The following is a 17,031-nucleotide window of genomic DNA, read 5'->3' as shown; positions in this document are numbered from 1 at the left end:
CGAGCGAATTGTTATGCTAGTCGTCAACTTCCCCCATCAACAACTGTTGCTCTGTGGCTGCACTCAGAAAATAGTCTTGCCTCATGGGCGCCGCTTGAAAATCAACCTATTAAATGTTGGATATAAGAAATATGGAAACGTTAAGGGAAATCAGAAGGAAAAGAAGGGGTTTTTATGCTGTTTATAATAACATTCATTTGGAATGTCGCATTAGAGAAGCTAAAATTGATATTTATGATAAAAAATTTTAAAAATACTTTGGAAGTCACTTGTTCTTTATTATATGCTAATATATAGTATAAAAAAATTCCCACTTCAAACTGTGAAAGCAGTTTTACTGGAAATTGAAATAGAAACTCAACGAAGTATAACATTCCATATTCCGGCCACTTTTGGCTTTGTTATGACAATAATACAAATTTTTGGGAGTACATTTTCTTTCAGTGCGCAAAGGTGGTCGTTTCCCTCCTTGCATATTTTGCATCGCTTTACGATTTTAAAATAAATTACTCGAAATTTGTGTAAAACATGTGGCCAGCTCGGAGTTCAGCCGGTAGTTTGGGGCTAGAGGGCCAGAAGCAACAGGTTCATTGATCGCATTTGAAATGCTTCGTTGGCCTCAGCAGGTAGCCTGGGCCGGGCCTGAATCGAATCGAATCCGATCGGATCGTTGAGCCAAATTGATGATGTTTAGATGCATTTCAATGCCCCCGGGCTGTCAGCAAGAGAGACGTTTGTGATTTGTTCTCGGTATATCCTTTATTTAATAATTAAAGCTCTTATTTAGTTTTTCTTTTGTCTGTTGTGTCTGCCGTCTGGTTTTCCACTCGATGAGTTACAACTTAAGATGGCTGCCTCTTATCATATCATATAATCGTCGTAATGCATACATTTATTATCTAAGTTTTTGCGGCTCGCCGAATTGGAAATCTCTATTTAAAATATATAAAATATATATGTGTGTATATATACTCGCTACCGTCTTGATAAAACCAAAAAGAAGCTTCAAAATTGTTGCATCCTCACTCAATCGCGGTATTTAAACGCTGACCCAAAAAAACCTGAAATCAGCATTTTAAAGATCATATCTTTATATGACAAAGTAACTACTGGATCCGAATTAATCGCTATTATATTATTGTTTGACCTACAATGACCTTGATGTGTGCGTTTGTGTGTGTGTGAGTGTGTTTCCTAAAAAAATCCAACCTATCAAAAAAGCTAACTAATGGCGGCTTACATCGTAATCGCGTCTAACTAATAATCGATTCCAATAAGGACGAAAACCGTTGTTAATTATCCACAAAATGTTGTGTTCATTCTCGATGGAAGCAGCTATGGAAAATGAAAAACTTCTGCGGCCCTTGATAATGACTTTTCCGACTGTTACACTCTGATAATTCCGAATTTTGGTCTCGCTTGAGTTGTTCTTTGTTCTATGATACCCTTTCTGTAAATAGACATTTATCTAAAAAACGTTTGCCTTGCCTGGATTTGAGCCCTTGAATACCTAATCATTCCAATTTGGATTTGGATCTGGATCTAACCTAGCCGAATTCTATATACATTAGCCAATCAACTTGGTCTGCTGTACGATCGTTTCTCCCGCTGGTTTTGTGGCTAATATATTCTATGTATATAAGTGACAAGACAACCTCACTAAACATAAGTTTTGTATATATATATATATGCAATTTGTTGTAAGCTATATAACAAGAATACACACCAAAAATGTCCTATCGTATTCCTCTATATGTGTATATATCTGTGTTCAAAATAGTTTTAAACCCGATTTGAATGACCGACTAAATTCCTTGGACTAAGCAATCGCCTATGCCTAAAACTAATTGGTTTGCTTGGCTTAAGATCTAAGTGTTGTTGTTGTTGTTGTTGGTAGTACCCGTACTAGTGTCGAACGAATCAAATCAAAATCAAAGTCCTAATCCATCAAGTAGCTGAAACTGCGACGCTTGAGCCGGCTGCTCAGAGCCGACCTGGAGCGTGTCTTTAACCTTAGTTACCCGGACTTAATCCAGCGGTCAATGGAGTATTCCAGTGCGGATATCCAGCTGGAAGGGTAAGTTTAAATAAGTAAGATATTAATGTATCTCTAAGATACTTACCGCTTCTTATCCATCTCGCTTTCGGTGCAGAAGAAGTAGTGACGCAACTTGGTCTCTGGTGGTATGATCTCGAACGAGTTCTTCTTGCCGGATGCATTCGCGGACATCGAGGCCACTTTGTAGCCGTGCAGGCAGGCCATGCCTAAGTAGAGAAATGTAATTAATTGCTGGCCAGTCAGTCAATCTGTCCGAGAACTAGTCGAGTTGACTCACCGAATGCACTCTTGCTATTTGCATCTTGGTAAAAATAGAGGCAGGCATCCTTAAGAACGCAATAGCGTTTCGACCATCCGCACCACCTTGAGCCCAATTTGAGTAGGTAGCCGAAGCAGTCGGGCCTCTGAATGTTGGTGGGGCTCTGGTACAGGCACCGCGCGCTGTGAGGGAAATGATGTGAGAGAATGGATCAGTAAATCGGATCAGCGATCTCCGAGATCAGTGTCCCCCAACCTTTTGTCCAGCCACTGGTTGTCCTGCGAGGCAGCTTGTCGTAGCAGCTGGAGCCACCTGTTGGCCAACTCATCGGAGTCGGCAGCCACGTACATGGGAATGCCCTCTCCAGCGTCCACTTTGAAGGCGAAGGGCTTGCCCACATCCACAGGACACAGGTCCACCGTGTGCTTGGCCATTATCATGGCTCCAACGGGCTGCGAGTCCTGCAAGATTAGCAAATTGTTAATTATTAATATTTTATATCTTTGTCATTCCTAGGCACCACGTCTCTTAACTCATACTCACATCTTCAGTTTTGTAGTAGTAGAGACAATTATCGGGCCTCAGGGAGAACCAGCGTCGCACCCATTTCTTGGAATTCGGAGCTCCCTTGGCCTGCCCGCTCTGCCGCCACAAGTATCCACTGAAGATAGGGTTGGCTTGGTGGCTCCAGTTGCTCGTGCATTAGAACTCCAATGGTCCTGGCCACCTGTAGCTCCAGCTTTTCGCAGCCATCGTGCGCGATCTTGACCACCTCGGTGTGGTGTTTGTCCAGAACCTGGACTCCGTTCACGGAGATTATAATGTCGCCCACCTCCAGGCCAGAGCTCTCTGCTGGAGTCTCCGGTTCGATGGCAGCCACTACCACGGGCTTGGATCCATGGATGCGGAAGCCAAATTCACCGGAGTCGCTCTTGACCACCACGGTTTTATCCACGCCTGAGAGAGGAAAGTAGTTTTATACTTATTAAGTTTCCACATTTAATATTTTCCTAGAATTTCCAAAGGTTGCTTATCATTTCATGACTACAAAGTCCTCCCCATGGCCATTAATGTTTTCATAATATGTTCTCATGGTGGATTATTTATAGAGACCGAGAGAGAGGGGGACTTAAGTGATTTGTGTTATTTTATTTCCGGATTTCGTCCGGACATCGTTTACCATGTGCCCCGCCGCTGAGTTTGGATATCACAAAGCTTTCGCGTGCCCAGACCAGGAGCATCAGCTTCAGCACCTCCTCCAACTTGCGCCTCACTGAGTCCGGCGTGGAATTGGAGGCAATTAGTTCTGTGTGGTAATAAGCAAGACAAATTACAAAATAAAACAGAACACAGAAATCCCTGGCTAACGGCAACGTTTGATTTTCTTTGTTTACCCACCAATCATTTGGCCCGAGTATCGTGTAAATACCACAAAAATATTCCTAAAACTTTTCGCACTTATTTCTTTACATTTGGCTGCGACCGAAGTACCGAACGGGAAGCGTTGCGGATTTTTTATGGTCGGCACACAACAAAGCACGCACCTCAACTATTCTCGATAATAGAGCCAAAAAACTGTGGGTTGTTCTTTTTTTCGGCTCCGTCTGGCGGTTCCTACACACATATCTATGTATGCCAAGTGCCGGTCATGAAAATCCGGAGCGCCATGTCATTCATTATCTCTGAAGTTCTCCCACTTGGCTAGGGCTTTTCTCTCAATCTCTCTCCCGCTCTCTCTCTCTCTCGAGATTTCCCACCAAAAAGGCGCGCACGTTGTGCCAAAATTAGAATATTGTTTGGGTGTTCGTACAGGGTGCTCCGAGTGGGTGTTTTGGGACTTACGGAAGCTGTTGTGTTTCTGGCGATGGTACATTTCCAGGGTGCAGCGCCGCTGGACGAGGCGATGCAGGATCACTTGGTATTTGGCGTGGAAGCCCTTCTCGGACTCCGTCGAAGCTCGACGTTCCCTGGAGCGATCTATAGGGGATATGAAAAGGGTATCAATCATGTAATACAACCAGAAGGTGCTGATCTAATGCGGATGTAATCCTTTAATCCATTTTATTTGAAATTAAACATATTTCAGTTTTTCGCACTATCAGAATGCTCACAGAATGCCTCGCAAAGGGGTTTCGATGCGAACTTTCTTATTGAGTTAGAACAGGCATTGCTGATAGTGTGACATGTATTCAAAGTTGCATTGTACTGAAAGAATATGGGACTTGGTCTGCCGTTCAAGCTACATCTAGGCTTCTTCTTCTCTACGGTGCAAAAACCTAAAAATCATATTTTAAGCCTTGGATATTACGTAAGCTTAAGAAACTTACGATTCCTATTACCGATAACTTGCCCAAGCCATATAGTAAAGACTAATATTAAAAGATAGCTCTTCATCGTCGAGCTGGCGGATACTTAATATTTTCTTATGTAAAGCAAAGCTATAGTAACTTGAGTTTTGACATGACCAACTGTGGCGAATCTTATTTGATTTGGAAAATTACATTTTAATCTTTTTATAATAAACGAAGCGATGCCATGTAACAGGAAGTCCAACCCCCAAATATACATTTTGTGTGCTACTTCTTAGCTTGTCCTTAAACCTATCAAGTTCGTGTCACTTACCAAAGCACTGGTGGTCCAGCTGGGTCCACAAGTCATCATCGGTCAGTCGAGTATATCGTCCTGCATCATAATGTCCCTTATATATGATGTGCTGGCTCTGCTCAGTGTTGATATCCGGCAGGACACAAGGACTGGAGCCGGCAGGACGCAGCACAGGGGTATTGGGCAGGCTGGGTACGCGTCCGCGCTCCTCACTCTATCAAATTTAGATCATTATATCCTAGATTATATCTGATATTTCTAAGTTTCTTACCTTTGCTCTGATATTCTCCTGCCTGGTTTTGTAGTGCCTGCCCCTTTCGCCGTGATAGCGTTCCTCGGATCGGAATCGCTTGTCCATCTTCTTGTACAGCCGCTGAGTGGTCTTGGTGGTCACTGGTGAGTCAGCAAAGTCTGAGGGTGGCTTAACGATATCCTGTTCGATGAAGGGTATGGACTCCACCGAATCACCTGCGAGCTCGCTGATGGTGTTGCCTTGCTGCTTGCCCTCCATCTCTTTGCCGCAATGGTGACAGTGGCCACCGTGCTCGCCACTGGCCGCGTTGCCATCCGCTTCGCTGTAGAACACAGAATCCGAACCGGGTGATACAGACCGCAGGGACTCAATGGATTTGGCTTTGAGTTGAAACGTGTCCGATGTGGACTTCGACTGGGCACTGCTGGATTTGGGCAGTTTGGGCGAGAGCAGTGATGTGGGTGTGGCGCAACTGTGTGGCTTCTTCACGGTCAATGGAATAACTACAGCCTCCGGTAGAGTGGTCGCTGATGATTCCGATGTTGCTACCTTGGAAGCAGCTGATGCGGTTGTCATGGCAGTTGTGGTGGTGCATGTCCCTGTTACGGCACCAGTTGCCATGCTGGCATCTAGCAGCATCTCAGTGTCTCCACTGCCGCTGCTCAGACCGAATATAGTGGGCGTGGCACGACTTCTTCGTACCGCTGCCGCCGCAAGGACATCCTCCCGGGAGCTCTTCCTCAACTGTCTTCGTATCTTGGGACGGAAGCGCTTCATCTTGCTGGGACTGCTGCCATTGTCCAAGGGTCCAGAAGACTGCTGCTCTGGTGATGTGATTTTGCTAGAACTCGTAGGCTTCTTAATGGGACTGGTCAGGGCACGCATGTTCTCCTTCTCAATGTCCAGTTTCATGCTAGTCTTGCGCCTCTTCCGTTCGTCTTCCTGTCGTAGCCGACGAGCCTTGCTTCGATTCACCTGCTCCTCGTCATCCTCATCGTGAGGACTCTCGTAGTAGCCGGAGGAGGAGTAACGCACTTCGCTGCGTTCATCTTCCGATATGGAGTCGGGCTTGGGCTTAGCACCCGGAGGGACACTTTCTGCCGAGCTGACTTTCACTTGAGACGTTCCCGAACTGGCGACCGTTTGCGGCAAACTTTCCTTGGCAGGAGACTTGATGGCTGCTCCCGTGACAGGACAACTGCCCGAAGAGGTGGTGCTGCTGATGGAGTGCGAGGGCGATTTCTTGGTCAACTCGGCCACCGATCCAATGGGAGACTTCAGATGGGTCTTGGTAAGAGTGGCCTGCTTATCCTTTTCCTTCTCGTCGTGCTGCAGCAGGTCCTCCCTCATGGAGTACAGGGAACTGGCGCTCTCGAAGGAACTCCCGGCGTGCGTCTTCTCCAACTGCGAGCTCTGAGTGGAAACTGTCAAAGGAAAGAAGTGAACCTACTAGTTAATAAGGATCTTTGAGGAGGACCTAAAGGTACAGCTAAAGCATTGCGGGCAAGGCATTTGATCAGGCAACAACATTTAACTAGGGAAGAGAGAGACAGACAAAGTTGAAGTGTGGCAGATGAGTCTACGGTCTATAAGCTATAGGCTGTTTAACACTAGGGCGTGAGGCATGGAAGCGGTGAGAGTAATCGGTGGTTTGGTGGCAATGATGGTGGAGTGGTGGCCACGAGCACGATTCGATTTGGTTTTTATAACACTCATTCATGGATCAAGACTTGGGTAATGCGATTTGGTACGAGTTCTACACACAGACAGGAACACACACAGCACGAGTACGAGTACGGGTACGAGTACGTATCGGGAGGCCCAAACCTGGCACTTGTGTGGTCGACGATGAACTGGTCGTTGTCGGCGGTGTCTTAATACCTGGTGTACGTTTCGAGGTGTCCGTGCAGGTGGCATACTCATCTGTGTTCGTGCTGCACTCCGATATGTCCGCACTGCGGGCGAAATCTGTGGCGCCCATGGGCAGGAACGAGGCATCAGAGTGTCTGGGAAGGAGTAATACGTATTTTAAATATTGTTATCTAATTTATCATGGAAGATACATTATATTTCTTAGGGATCAGATTCGAATATTCTCATTTTCAGTTTTTAAAAATTATAAGAATTCATTGCATACTTTTAGGCATAAAACAATTTAAGTTGCCTTCATATCTAGAAAACCCCCATTGACTTGCTAGTAACCTTTGTTTGGCGGCTCCGCCCATAAACATGAGCTGTCGAGCATCTGGAACTGATCCTCTGGCCACCATGCTCCTCTTGGGCAGTGGTGAACTTATGGAGGAGTCCAGGATCTGATTTGAGGATGGGGTCACGGCAATAGCTGGTGGTGGCATAAGGGGTAAAGTGGAAGCTGGCCTCGATGCGGTTGGTGTGGGCGTCTTGATGATCTTCGGCAGTGTTTGTAGGCCATAGGTGGGGCTCTAAAAGGTACATTATAGAATTAAGGCTGAGAAAATGTCTATCATATACCCACTTGTTCCTCAAAATCGAGGGCATCGGTGTCCACCGAGCTTCTCTGCTGATGCTGCAGCAGGAGATTCTTTCTCTTCGAGGAGGGGGTCAATAGCAAGTTGGAACTGTAGGACCCATCGGATATATCGCGCTGCTCAGCCGTCAAGACAGTAACCTGCGATTCATTCCATATGCCATCGGAATGATCGCGTGTATTGTCATTGGCCAGCGAGTCTGAGGAGGGATAAGTTGATACATTGGCCAGCAGTTCATCGCGAGAAGGACTGGCCGGAGTTGACGGGAGTCGCAGCCCGGGGGTAGGAGTTTCGGAAGTCTTGGCCTCATAGTCATCGTCCAAACTGACGGAACGCTTGCGGAACTGGGACCGCTTATCTTGGATATTCTCGACATCTGGCTGGGGCTCCACTCGGCAGCCACAGGGGATAATGTTCTCGTAAAGTGGCTCCTCATCCTCCTGGTGATCCGTTTCCAGTTTCTGTTCATCCTCCTCTTCGTCTTCTTCTTCGGGTTCGGAGGCTTCGTCTTCGTCCTCCTCCTCATCGCTGGGCTCAAGTTCAACTTTTCTAACCTCAACTTCGACTGGCTGTGGCTTTGGTTTCGGCAGGGTCAAGGCTGCCGCCTGTGCCATCCTCTGCTGCTGCATCTTCCTCATGGCGATCTCCGCCTTGTGCTGCTTCCGGTGCTTCAGTTGCAACTTGGGACTCGGCTTTGGCGAGATGTGCGGCTTGAAATCTATAAATATTTCCTGCTCATCTCGATCTTGAGCTGCAGGCGGCTCATCTGGAAAGCAGCTGACCTTGTCGCGCCTTCGGAAAGAGCTCCTAGGTCCGAAGCCATCGATGAGCTTCTCCGTTTGGCCATAAACCGGCATGGATTGCCTTCTCAAATCATCGCGACGAAACGGAGAATCTATCATCTGGGGCAACATGGACATCCGTCGATGCTGGGCTGCCTGTTCTATGCAAACCTCCGAGCTATAGCTCTCCGTTTCATGTGGATGATCCTCCTCCTCGTCGTAGTACTCCTCCACATCCTCGTCGTCGTTCTTGCAGTACTCACTCGGTGGCGGCAATAAATGGGATTGGCTAAAGTCCAAGGGAACACTATCGGCAATGAGTTCCGAGCACTCCGTAACATGTTTGCACACATCCTGACGCCTGGGCAAGCTATTCGAATAGAAATCCGTATGCGAGGTACACGCTCGTCGAGGCAAACTGTTGCTCTCATAGTCGAAGCTTTCATTGAGGGCCACTGCAGCGGCATTCACATTCACGTACTCCACACTCTGCTCGGAGGGCGAAGGGCGGGTCCTGCTCAGATGCTCCATGCCAAGTCCATAGCTGTGGGCATCCAGCAAAGGTGGCGGCGGCTTGTAGTACATGATGTTGTTCTGGGCATCCGAAAGGGTCTGCAAAGGCGTCACATCCTGCGACTGGGTGCGGTAGATCATCTCATGGGGGAATATGGATCTGTGGGTGGGAAATAAAAATTAGTTTGTAATCGAGGAAAAGGGATTTCTTTTTTAAAAAGGAAATAAAACTAACCCCTGGGGATAATGATGCAATGGTACCTCCTTGCCATTGGGTATCTCAGAGAGGCTTTTAGTTAGCTTCTTGCCATTCTGCAGGCCATTCGTTTGAGCCCCCTGAGAAACCACCTTAATACGATGAGGTGGCCGGGGACTTAAAGCCAGCACCTGGGTATTGTATCCAATTTGACCCTGACGGCGGGCAGCTGCATCCGTTTGAGTGGCCTGCGTCTTCATGGCATTGCGGAACTTCTTTTCCACGATGAGAACTTCGGGACTGGGCAGTGGAAGAGCCAAGGGCAGCGGTTGCGGTATGATTAGGCCAACCATGTTATCTGTAAATTAGAGGAGTAACAAATAATTATTAATCATTAATTAAAAACCAACAAACTGGTAATAAGCCTGAATTTAAAAAAAGTTACAGGGTAGTAAATTAATAAGCATAGCTTTCAGTTTATGTTCCAGTAGAGCTTGATCTTTAGGCAATGCTGGGCCTAACCTGATAAGTGATTCACTCATTGTACATGTGCCTTTTGGCAATTGGGTGGCTAAGTCCTCACCTGGAATGGGCTGGTGCAGGTGAATCGGGGCATGGTGGTGCTGGCAGGGCTGAAGCTGAACTGGTGGAGGCAGCCAGCTCTTGGGCAGAGTGGAGCTTTGTTGCGGCTGCATCTGCTGAGGCTGCTGCTGGCCTTGGAGCGGTGGCTGCAGGGTCTCGTAGAGGGATCCTGTGGCAATAATAGGTTTCTTGCCCCCAATTAATCGTTCCTGGCTCCGGGCGGATTTCAAACGCCCCGAAGATCGAAATCCGGCATTAACGTTGTCGAAGCTGGTGAGTGTGTGGGACCTGGCGAAGCTTACGTGTTTTGTTCTGGATGAGGGACTTTGTGAAAGACGATTTCTGGATGGGATAATCCCGAGCACTTACCTGGCGCTTCCGCCCTGCTGCTGATGGTGGTGTTGGTGGTGTGTGGTTGGCATCGTGGCGTATGTGGGGCAGTGATACGAGCTGTGGAGTAAGCACATCAGCGGAATATTAAACAAGTTTCCTTTGAAACATTTCAGCGTTCTGAACACACAAGCATTTTCTTTAGTTTTATTCATTAATTTAATTATTTTAACTAGATTTTTTTTTGATTTTTTGCTTTGGTCACGTGCAGACACATAACATAAATAAACATTTTTGATTAGCGCACTTTTTTAGTAGAGTTTTTTTTTGCAGATTTTGCATTCATATCTTATTTAAGTAGTTTGTTAGATTTTAGATCACTTTACATACCAAACATTTAGATTAGCGATTTGATTGGTGTGTGATGTTGGTGGTGTAGGATTTGGTGGAGCGCAAAGCTCGACATAATAATTCCGTAGCAAAACATCCTGGTAAAAGGATTCAAGTGGTGCTGTACAACAAGTTGCCCTTTACACATTTTGATCATTTCATTTAGTATTTGGTGGGGTTTTGGTTGTGGCAATATCAATTGTTAAATTTTGGTTGATTTTTACAGTCGTTTTTGTTTTTATTTTTGGTTTTCAGGAGAGAAGGACAGGTGGATGAATAACGAAAGAGTACACGAAAAAGTATTTTTATACAGCATTTCTAGTAGGTGGTTTATCAGTGGTTTTCGAGTGGTTGAGAAGAACTTGGAGGCAAAAAGCGGCATTATGCAGTGGATGAGTCGGAAGGCTGTTGTTCTTGGGTGGAAAGTTCAGGCAAGCATTGCAAGCATCTTACTTACTATATATATACAAAACAATATATATATATATATAGATATAGATATCGGGAGAGTTGAGGGTATAGCGAGCGACAGAGAGTTAGTGACTACAGAAAGTGCGACAGTAAAGCATGATCTAAGCGACAGTTGGCATAGCATTTACGGTTTTTAATTTAGGTATTTTTGGTTCTGTTTATCTGTTTCTGTACTGAGATTCGATGGCCCTTCCAGGCGGTTCATACCTGTGGTCCGACTGGTAGTCGGAGTTGTTGTTGGTCACCTGCTGCTGACCTATCCAGGAGTAGCGGCCACCCAGGTCCGCTTCACTCGATTTACCAGTGCTCAGAATCGAAGCCGGCTGTCGGCGAAAATAGGAACTTTCCAATTCGTGTGTGTCTGTGTAGTTGTTCTGGTAGCTGCCAAAATCGGTTTAAGTCGAGCTTAAGGATATATATTTTGAAATCTATTTACCGTGGATACTTTTCAAACGGTGCGTAGGCGGCCAGATTCTCATCGGAGGGCACTCGCCGGCCCACGCAGCCACCCAAAAAACTGCCCGACTGCGTTTGACCACGACGTGAAAGGCAGCCGAAGAATCGTTCTCGCCTAGGACGCTGCTCTATGCTGTGCAGCTGGCGATCTGTGAGGCAGTACTTTAGGCAAGTATTTGTTTAGTATAATGTCTGGATTATGCTATATATATGTCACCTGTTCCCTAATATCTCCTCGTGAGTAAACTGAAGTGCGAGGCTGCAACTCGGTGGAGAGCGTGTGGCGAAGTCTGCGGCGACCAGTGTGTTCGTCTTCGGAGTCGTAGCTGCGATCCATGTGGCTGGAGTAGGTAGTCTGGTGGTTGGGAATATAAAATACATTGAAATTAAATAATTTTCCACAATTTAACGCCTAAACTAATGGGTCACCATGTCGTATACTTCATAAACCTTTGGTTAAGAACACAATACTAATATTTATATAACGTATACGACACGTTTTCCCTTTAACTTTCTCAATAATGATGATTACAGCTCGAGATTTTAATAAATTTTAGTCTCCCTTCTGACTTTGCTGATCTTGACTAATCCCTCAATTTCTTCCCTAGTTTCTGCCTAAGCTCTTCCAACATATCCTACTACTTGCACGCAGATTTCCCCCTCCTTCCCTTCGCATTGCTACTACAATAAGTGTGTCAATCACTCGCCATGACAGCATCTCCTTCTCCGAATTTTGCGCCTGACATAAATTAATTTTACTCGCCGCACACTTTGCGGTGTTTCATGTTTTCCGTTTTGGCGTTTTGGGTAGCTAGGTGCCTCATGAGTACGAACCTTGGTGGAGACCTCAATGTTGCCCAATGACACAGCATGATGCAGGCCTGTAAATGAAAAGGTCGATGTTTCATTTGCCAGCGGAATAAAAGATGTGATTATGTGCCTTTGAGCCAGGGATCCCAAGGACTCACCAGTTCCAGTCGCTGATGTGGATGATGCTGTGTTTGTGCCACGCAAGGCAATATCCATTTTCAAACGGCAACAAAAGAAATAAAATGAAAAAGAAAATAAAAGCGAAACAGGGGCAAGCACACACACACACACGCAAGGGAGAATTCAAGTTCTATATATATCCGGGTAAATCGTGTTGTCTTTTCTTCGTGTCAATTGTCTGGGCCAGGCTTTGAGATCCGTAACTTCACCTGCTCCATGATGACTTCAATATGGATGATTAAAAAACTTAATTACTACGAGTACGCCGTGTTGTTCGTTGTCATTTGAATCGCTTTTCCAGGCGCTTTTGACTGCGTTTGTATACTAATCTTCGTGGACTTATGCAAGGCAGTCAGCAATCGATATTCGCGCTGGCCAAAAAACGATGGAAAAGCCGTAGGAAAAACGCAAAGTCGACGTTTTCCTTCAAAAGTCCTTATGCGGAGGCTTTTCTCTGCTTTTAATTTGTGTGTTTTTCCGCGGAGTCTTGTTAATTGTTCTTAAAATTTGCTAAGTTGGCTGCTTTTCACAGGATTTTCATCTTTTTTTGGCTGGGGTGTGTGTGTGTGCTGCGTGGCTTGAGTAACCCGACAGTTTTCACGGATTTTCCGGCCTCCAAAATACGCTCCTCACTCGATGGCGCTGATGCTGGAACTGAAACTCAGCCAGCACTCGCATTTTCCGACGCACCGAGAGAGCTAGAGGCTTTCACTCGAGTTTTAAGAGAGTTTCCCTGGAAGCGAGGCAAACATTAAACAGATGTTCGGCATCTGGTGCGTTGGGGGTTGGTGGACGGGTGGGCTTTCTGGTTCTATGCTTTTCGGGGGATTCTGCGACTGCAAAAGCGCAACAATGAAACGCCTGGAAGTAGGCAGCAGAGCATGCGTTTGCGCATAACAGCTCGACAAAAAGGCAGCAGGACGTATGTCAACAAGGCAGACAGTCGGCCAGGACATGCCATCGTCACAGCCATCGCCATCGCCATCGCCATCGCCATCGCCATGTCCACATGCCTCATGCAGCTATTTCAGAAGCAGGAACGTAGGGAACAACAGAAACAGCAGCATCGTCACGTAGCTAGCGGCTAAATTTCACTTAGAACGCGTTCGAGGCGTCCACAGAAGTTGACTTCACACGGCTTCCATGTCTGGCTTTAAGGCAAAAACATGTCTAACAAAATGTACACGTCACGAAATCCAGCCCAGTCATTGCCTTAAACTTTTCATGGAGTTTCGCCAAACTTTATTATGGTTCTTTTATCTCAGATTCTATATTATCAACTTTAATTTTATTGTTAATAATTTACTTTATTATTATGAGACAATTCCATAAAATCACATAAAAACAAGCACCAAAAAAGTTTGAGTGGGTCAGCAATCAGAAATTCCTAAATTCCTAACTCTTTGATATAATAAACATATCTCTTATTGTTATTACTATAAACATTTTCGATCTGGTGTTCCGTTTTTCCGGTGCATCCCCATCTTATCATCCTTGGGAAAGCTTTAATCGAAGCAACGAAGCTTTCATGCCTTTGCGGAAGAATTTAATTGGTTTTTGTGTGTGAGTGAAGTGAGGGAAGCCTGTACTCCGGCATTAAGAGTAGTTAGGTTAATTTGCTTGAGATATCTGCCACAAAATGAAAGAACAAAGCCAAACAAAGCTGCCACTGCAGCATTTCAACTAAATTACTCTGAAATTTCCTATGGCAAACTTTGGGGGTGGGCATTAGGGGGCAGAGGTCATAACAAAATTACAACGGCTACGGCAAACCACGAATTTAGGTCTGTTTTATGGCATTAGGACACATATAAAACGTTTGAAGATTCATCTTACGGAAGGGGAAATGACCCAAATGAAACTAATTGTGTTTCTTTTAGGCGGCGATGATCTTAAAGTTGTCTTAGAAATCTGACTTACAGTTTTAGAGGTCTTTTGTAGTAACTTAATAGCTGAAAGGTCAGAAAACAGTTTTTGAATTAATTTTGCTTTGATATTTTAATGAGGAACTGGAGGGATATCAAAATATCAAGGCAGAAGTATCTCTTTTCGAAAGGATACACATTATTAGTATAATATTTTTCACTGATTGATGGATAAATAAGAGGCAGTGAGTAGCAATTCCCCATACCATTGTCTTCCCTGTTTAGGAGCTGAGTAAATCATAACTCATATGGGCTGACTTTGCTTAGTCAACAAGTTGACACGAGAGGTTAGCCCTTGCCCAATCTCTCCCGCCACATCTGTACGAGTATATCCCCATAAGCTAGGCCAATCTTTAATCAGTTATGTAACCCGAAATGCCCAGACCGAAAAGCCCCAGCCGTTTCCTCAATATAGACGACGATAGTTTCCGTTGCACGGTGTTTGCTCAGAGTCCACAATTCCGAAGGCAACACAATCATCCCCAAGCCGAAATGTAAGTGTGTGTATCTAGTCGTGCATATGTATGAGTTTCTGTACACAGAGGGAAAATACACCTACTTTTGATTTCTTCTAAAACACCAAAAGATTATTAACAGACGTGAAGCCCATCTTAGCTTATATTTAATAATTTTTTGTTAAAATCTCAAATTTAAAACTATTTTTTCCAGTGCACTACAGAAAGCTAGCAGCAAATTGTCTTATGGGCCCTGTGAAGTTTCTCGCCCTCACAGCGCTTACTACGCAAATATTTAGGCTTTCCTGCTGCGGCGACTTAAATGTGCTTTCGGCCTGAAATTGCGGCAAATATCAAGCATACGCACTGTGGCCCGACGCCCTGGCATAATGCATGAAAAATTGAGCATGTCATTGACGCTGGCCTGTTCGCTATATGCGATATGCTATATGGTATATGCTATATGTGCCGAGTGTCTGCCGATGCTCCCCGGACGACTGTTTACAGTCTAGGCACGTCCCGTAATGGGGACCCCGGGGTTATGTGCCCACAATATATGCAACATTAAGGGCCGGTCTTGACTTTGGCTAGGGTAAACTTTTTAATCGCCCCGGCTTTAGAGTGCTGCCTCTTTTATGGATGGATGGAAACGATGGGATAGGATGAGATTCCGCACAAATTGACGCTTTATGTTAATGCCATTAATTAATAAATGAAATATGATATTCACACTGGGCCGCTGTTGAACCTGTTTATTAAATTTTAGCACGTAATAAATGAAAACTTTATTGTGGCCCAACACAAATCCTTGCCATTTTGGGGTTAAAACGTTCAACTTACCCGACATTTGCGGTTCCTCAGGCTTTGAAAGTTAAGGCCCAAACCCAAATTGAATCGAATTGAATGACAGGGTTTCCGTTTATGCTTTCTTTATTAACATTTATCACACTAAACTACTAATGATAAAGAGTTACAAATGTGAGTTTCTGCGCTTAGGTTTTTCTCAGAAAAATTTCACGTATCTAAATTCCATCAGATAAAAATTGTTTTAGCTACAAGTTGTACCTTAAGTTGGTTAGTTCTCTTCGTTATTCCGGCAAAATTGCAAATAGTTAATGGTTTTATTTTTGGCACATAGATATGCTTGAGGGTGTAATATTATTTAATGCTAAGTGTTTCGATTTCGCTGAACACAAGTGGCGAAAAAGGAGTTCGAGTCGAAAGTTAGATCTAATTTATTTTTATGACCGAGAAAGAGCGGAGAGTTTCCCCAAGAATTTTATAGATTCATTTTAACATATGCAAAAGTTGCTTTTATTGCGTTTCATGGCAGTTGGCTTGACTTGAGTCCATTTGTCCGTGCATTATAAAGATTTTCAATCGAAGTGTATATACAAAGGAGGTGAGAGGCGGAAAATTCATTTTGCTTTGCTTCCTATAAGGTCTTTAATAATGTTTTTCCATTCGATTCGTCGTAAATTTCTATAAATTGGTTTTCCGTTTCGTTAGACATTTTGCATTTCGTGTTTCCTTAACATATTGTTTAAATTTGTTTGGCATTTTGCTGGATTTTATGTATTTCGATTGCCATGCTCATAGTTTATTTTAATATTCACTTTATAAAGGGTTTTTCCCAGTGATGGTTTTTCCGGTTTTATTATGTTGTCCTTCTTGTTTATTTGCCCTTTAAAGCCTTTCAAACGTTTTATTTATTCGGTTTATTTAACCGCCGCCCCTTTTTCTTTATGTTGCCATATCATGCCTTCATCGGATGGCCTTTTTAATGTTTTCGTTTTTTAATTGGTTGTAATGTGACTTGTTAGTTAGCTGATTATGCTCATGGCTCTGAATTAGTAAAGGTTTACAAATTGGTTTTGTAATTTATTTTTATTTTTCACTATTATTTATGGACCATGCTCTTATTTGGCCTCCAATCAAAGTCTGAATTTCACCCTTGGAAACAAGTGATGTAGGCAAACTGTGAACAGAAATAAAGTGTTTGTCGTGTCCGTAATTGAGTTCAGGCCAGTCCCAATTAAACAAGGATATCAGAATTGCATTAATATCGCTTCATATGCCTCATTTCCAATGGAAAATAAGGCGAAAGTTATTTCCATTTCCGTTGGCATTTTTTATGGCTTGATTCTGTTGTCCGCCGTTAAACGCCTCTTAATTATGCAATATATAATTGTTATTGAAAAATAAAGTACTTGGCCGACACGGAAAACTCGGCACTCACTTGGCACTCAGGACCAGGAC

At 44.4% G+C, this 17,031-nt stretch overlaps 2 protein-coding genes and 1 long non-coding RNA gene across 3 annotated transcripts; all 3 read right to left on the bottom strand.

Moving 5' to 3' along the window:
* Window positions 1-2,017: 2,017 nt before the first annotated feature.
* Window positions 2,018-2,758, bottom strand: LOC121529672 (probable serine/threonine-protein kinase DDB_G0272282). Its single transcript, XM_017220175.2, has 4 exons — window positions 2,574-2,758; window positions 2,337-2,500; window positions 2,124-2,265; window positions 2,018-2,069 (listed from the first exon to the last, which is right to left on the bottom strand). Exons 1-4 carry the CDS (start codon window positions 2,756-2,758, stop codon window positions 2,018-2,020), a joined length of 543 nt encoding a protein of 180 aa, XP_017075664.2.
* On the bottom strand, window positions 2,670-13,029 carry LOC108110908. The gene is made up of 16 exons (XM_017220170.2): window positions 12,237-13,029; window positions 11,620-11,757; window positions 11,383-11,564; window positions 11,154-11,327; window positions 10,476-10,613; window positions 10,125-10,205; window positions 9,757-10,067; window positions 9,213-9,531; window positions 7,670-9,137; window positions 7,378-7,616; window positions 7,003-7,181; window positions 5,194-6,599; window positions 4,941-5,136; window positions 4,161-4,295; window positions 2,862-3,275; window positions 2,670-2,779 (listed from the first exon to the last, which is right to left on the bottom strand). The coding sequence occupies exons 1-15, from the start codon at window positions 12,426-12,428 to the stop codon at window positions 2,890-2,892; spliced, it is 5,544 nt and encodes a 1,847-aa protein (XP_017075659.2). The 5' UTR covers window positions 12,429-13,029; the 3' UTR covers window positions 2,670-2,779; window positions 2,862-2,889.
* On the bottom strand, window positions 4,363-4,727 carry LOC108110909. Its single transcript, XR_001772576.2, has 2 exons — window positions 4,646-4,727; window positions 4,363-4,594 (listed from the first exon to the last, which is right to left on the bottom strand). It is a non-coding gene; the product is annotated as an uncharacterized LOC108110909 (long non-coding RNA).
* Window positions 13,030-17,031: the final 4,002 nt, after the last annotated feature.

This window comes from Drosophila eugracilis, unplaced genomic scaffold (assembly GCF_018153835.1).
Source record: "Drosophila eugracilis isolate 14026-0451.02 unplaced genomic scaffold, ASM1815383v1 contig_2152, whole genome shotgun sequence".
In the NCBI taxonomy this organism is placed as follows: Eukaryota; Metazoa; Arthropoda; class Insecta; order Diptera; family Drosophilidae; genus Drosophila; species Drosophila eugracilis.
Note: the sequence above shows the minus strand (reverse complement) of the source record. Positions and strands in the feature narration are given on the sequence as shown.

What these genes read in the sequence shown, in the direction of transcription:
- LOC121529672 (XM_017220175.2), bottom strand. Translation starts at nt 2,758, where the DNA reads ATGATAATGGCCAAGCACACGGTGGACCTGTGTCCTGTGGATGTGGGC. An exon ending in AACCAGTGGCTGGACAAAAG is followed by an intron (nt 2,501 to 2,573) that starts GTTGGGGGACAC and finishes TTTCCCTCACAG; the next exon opens with CGCGCGGTGCCTGTACCAGA. An exon ending in AGCGAGATGGATAAGAAGCG is followed by an intron (nt 2,070 to 2,123) that starts GTAAGTATCTTA and finishes TTACCCTTCCAG; the next exon opens with CTGGATATCCGCACTGGAAT.
- LOC108110908 (XM_017220170.2), bottom strand. Translation starts at nt 12,428, where the DNA reads ATGGATATTGCCTTGCGTGGCACAAACACAGCATCATCCACATCAGCG. An exon ending in CCGTTTGAAAAGTATCCACG is followed by an intron (nt 11,328 to 11,382) that starts GTAAATAGATTT and finishes CGATTTTGGCAG; the next exon opens with CTACCAGAACAACTACACAG. An exon ending in CCCTCGATTTTGAGGAACAA is followed by an intron (nt 7,617 to 7,669) that starts GTGGGTATATGA and finishes TGTACCTTTTAG; the next exon opens with AGCCCCACCTATGGCCTACA.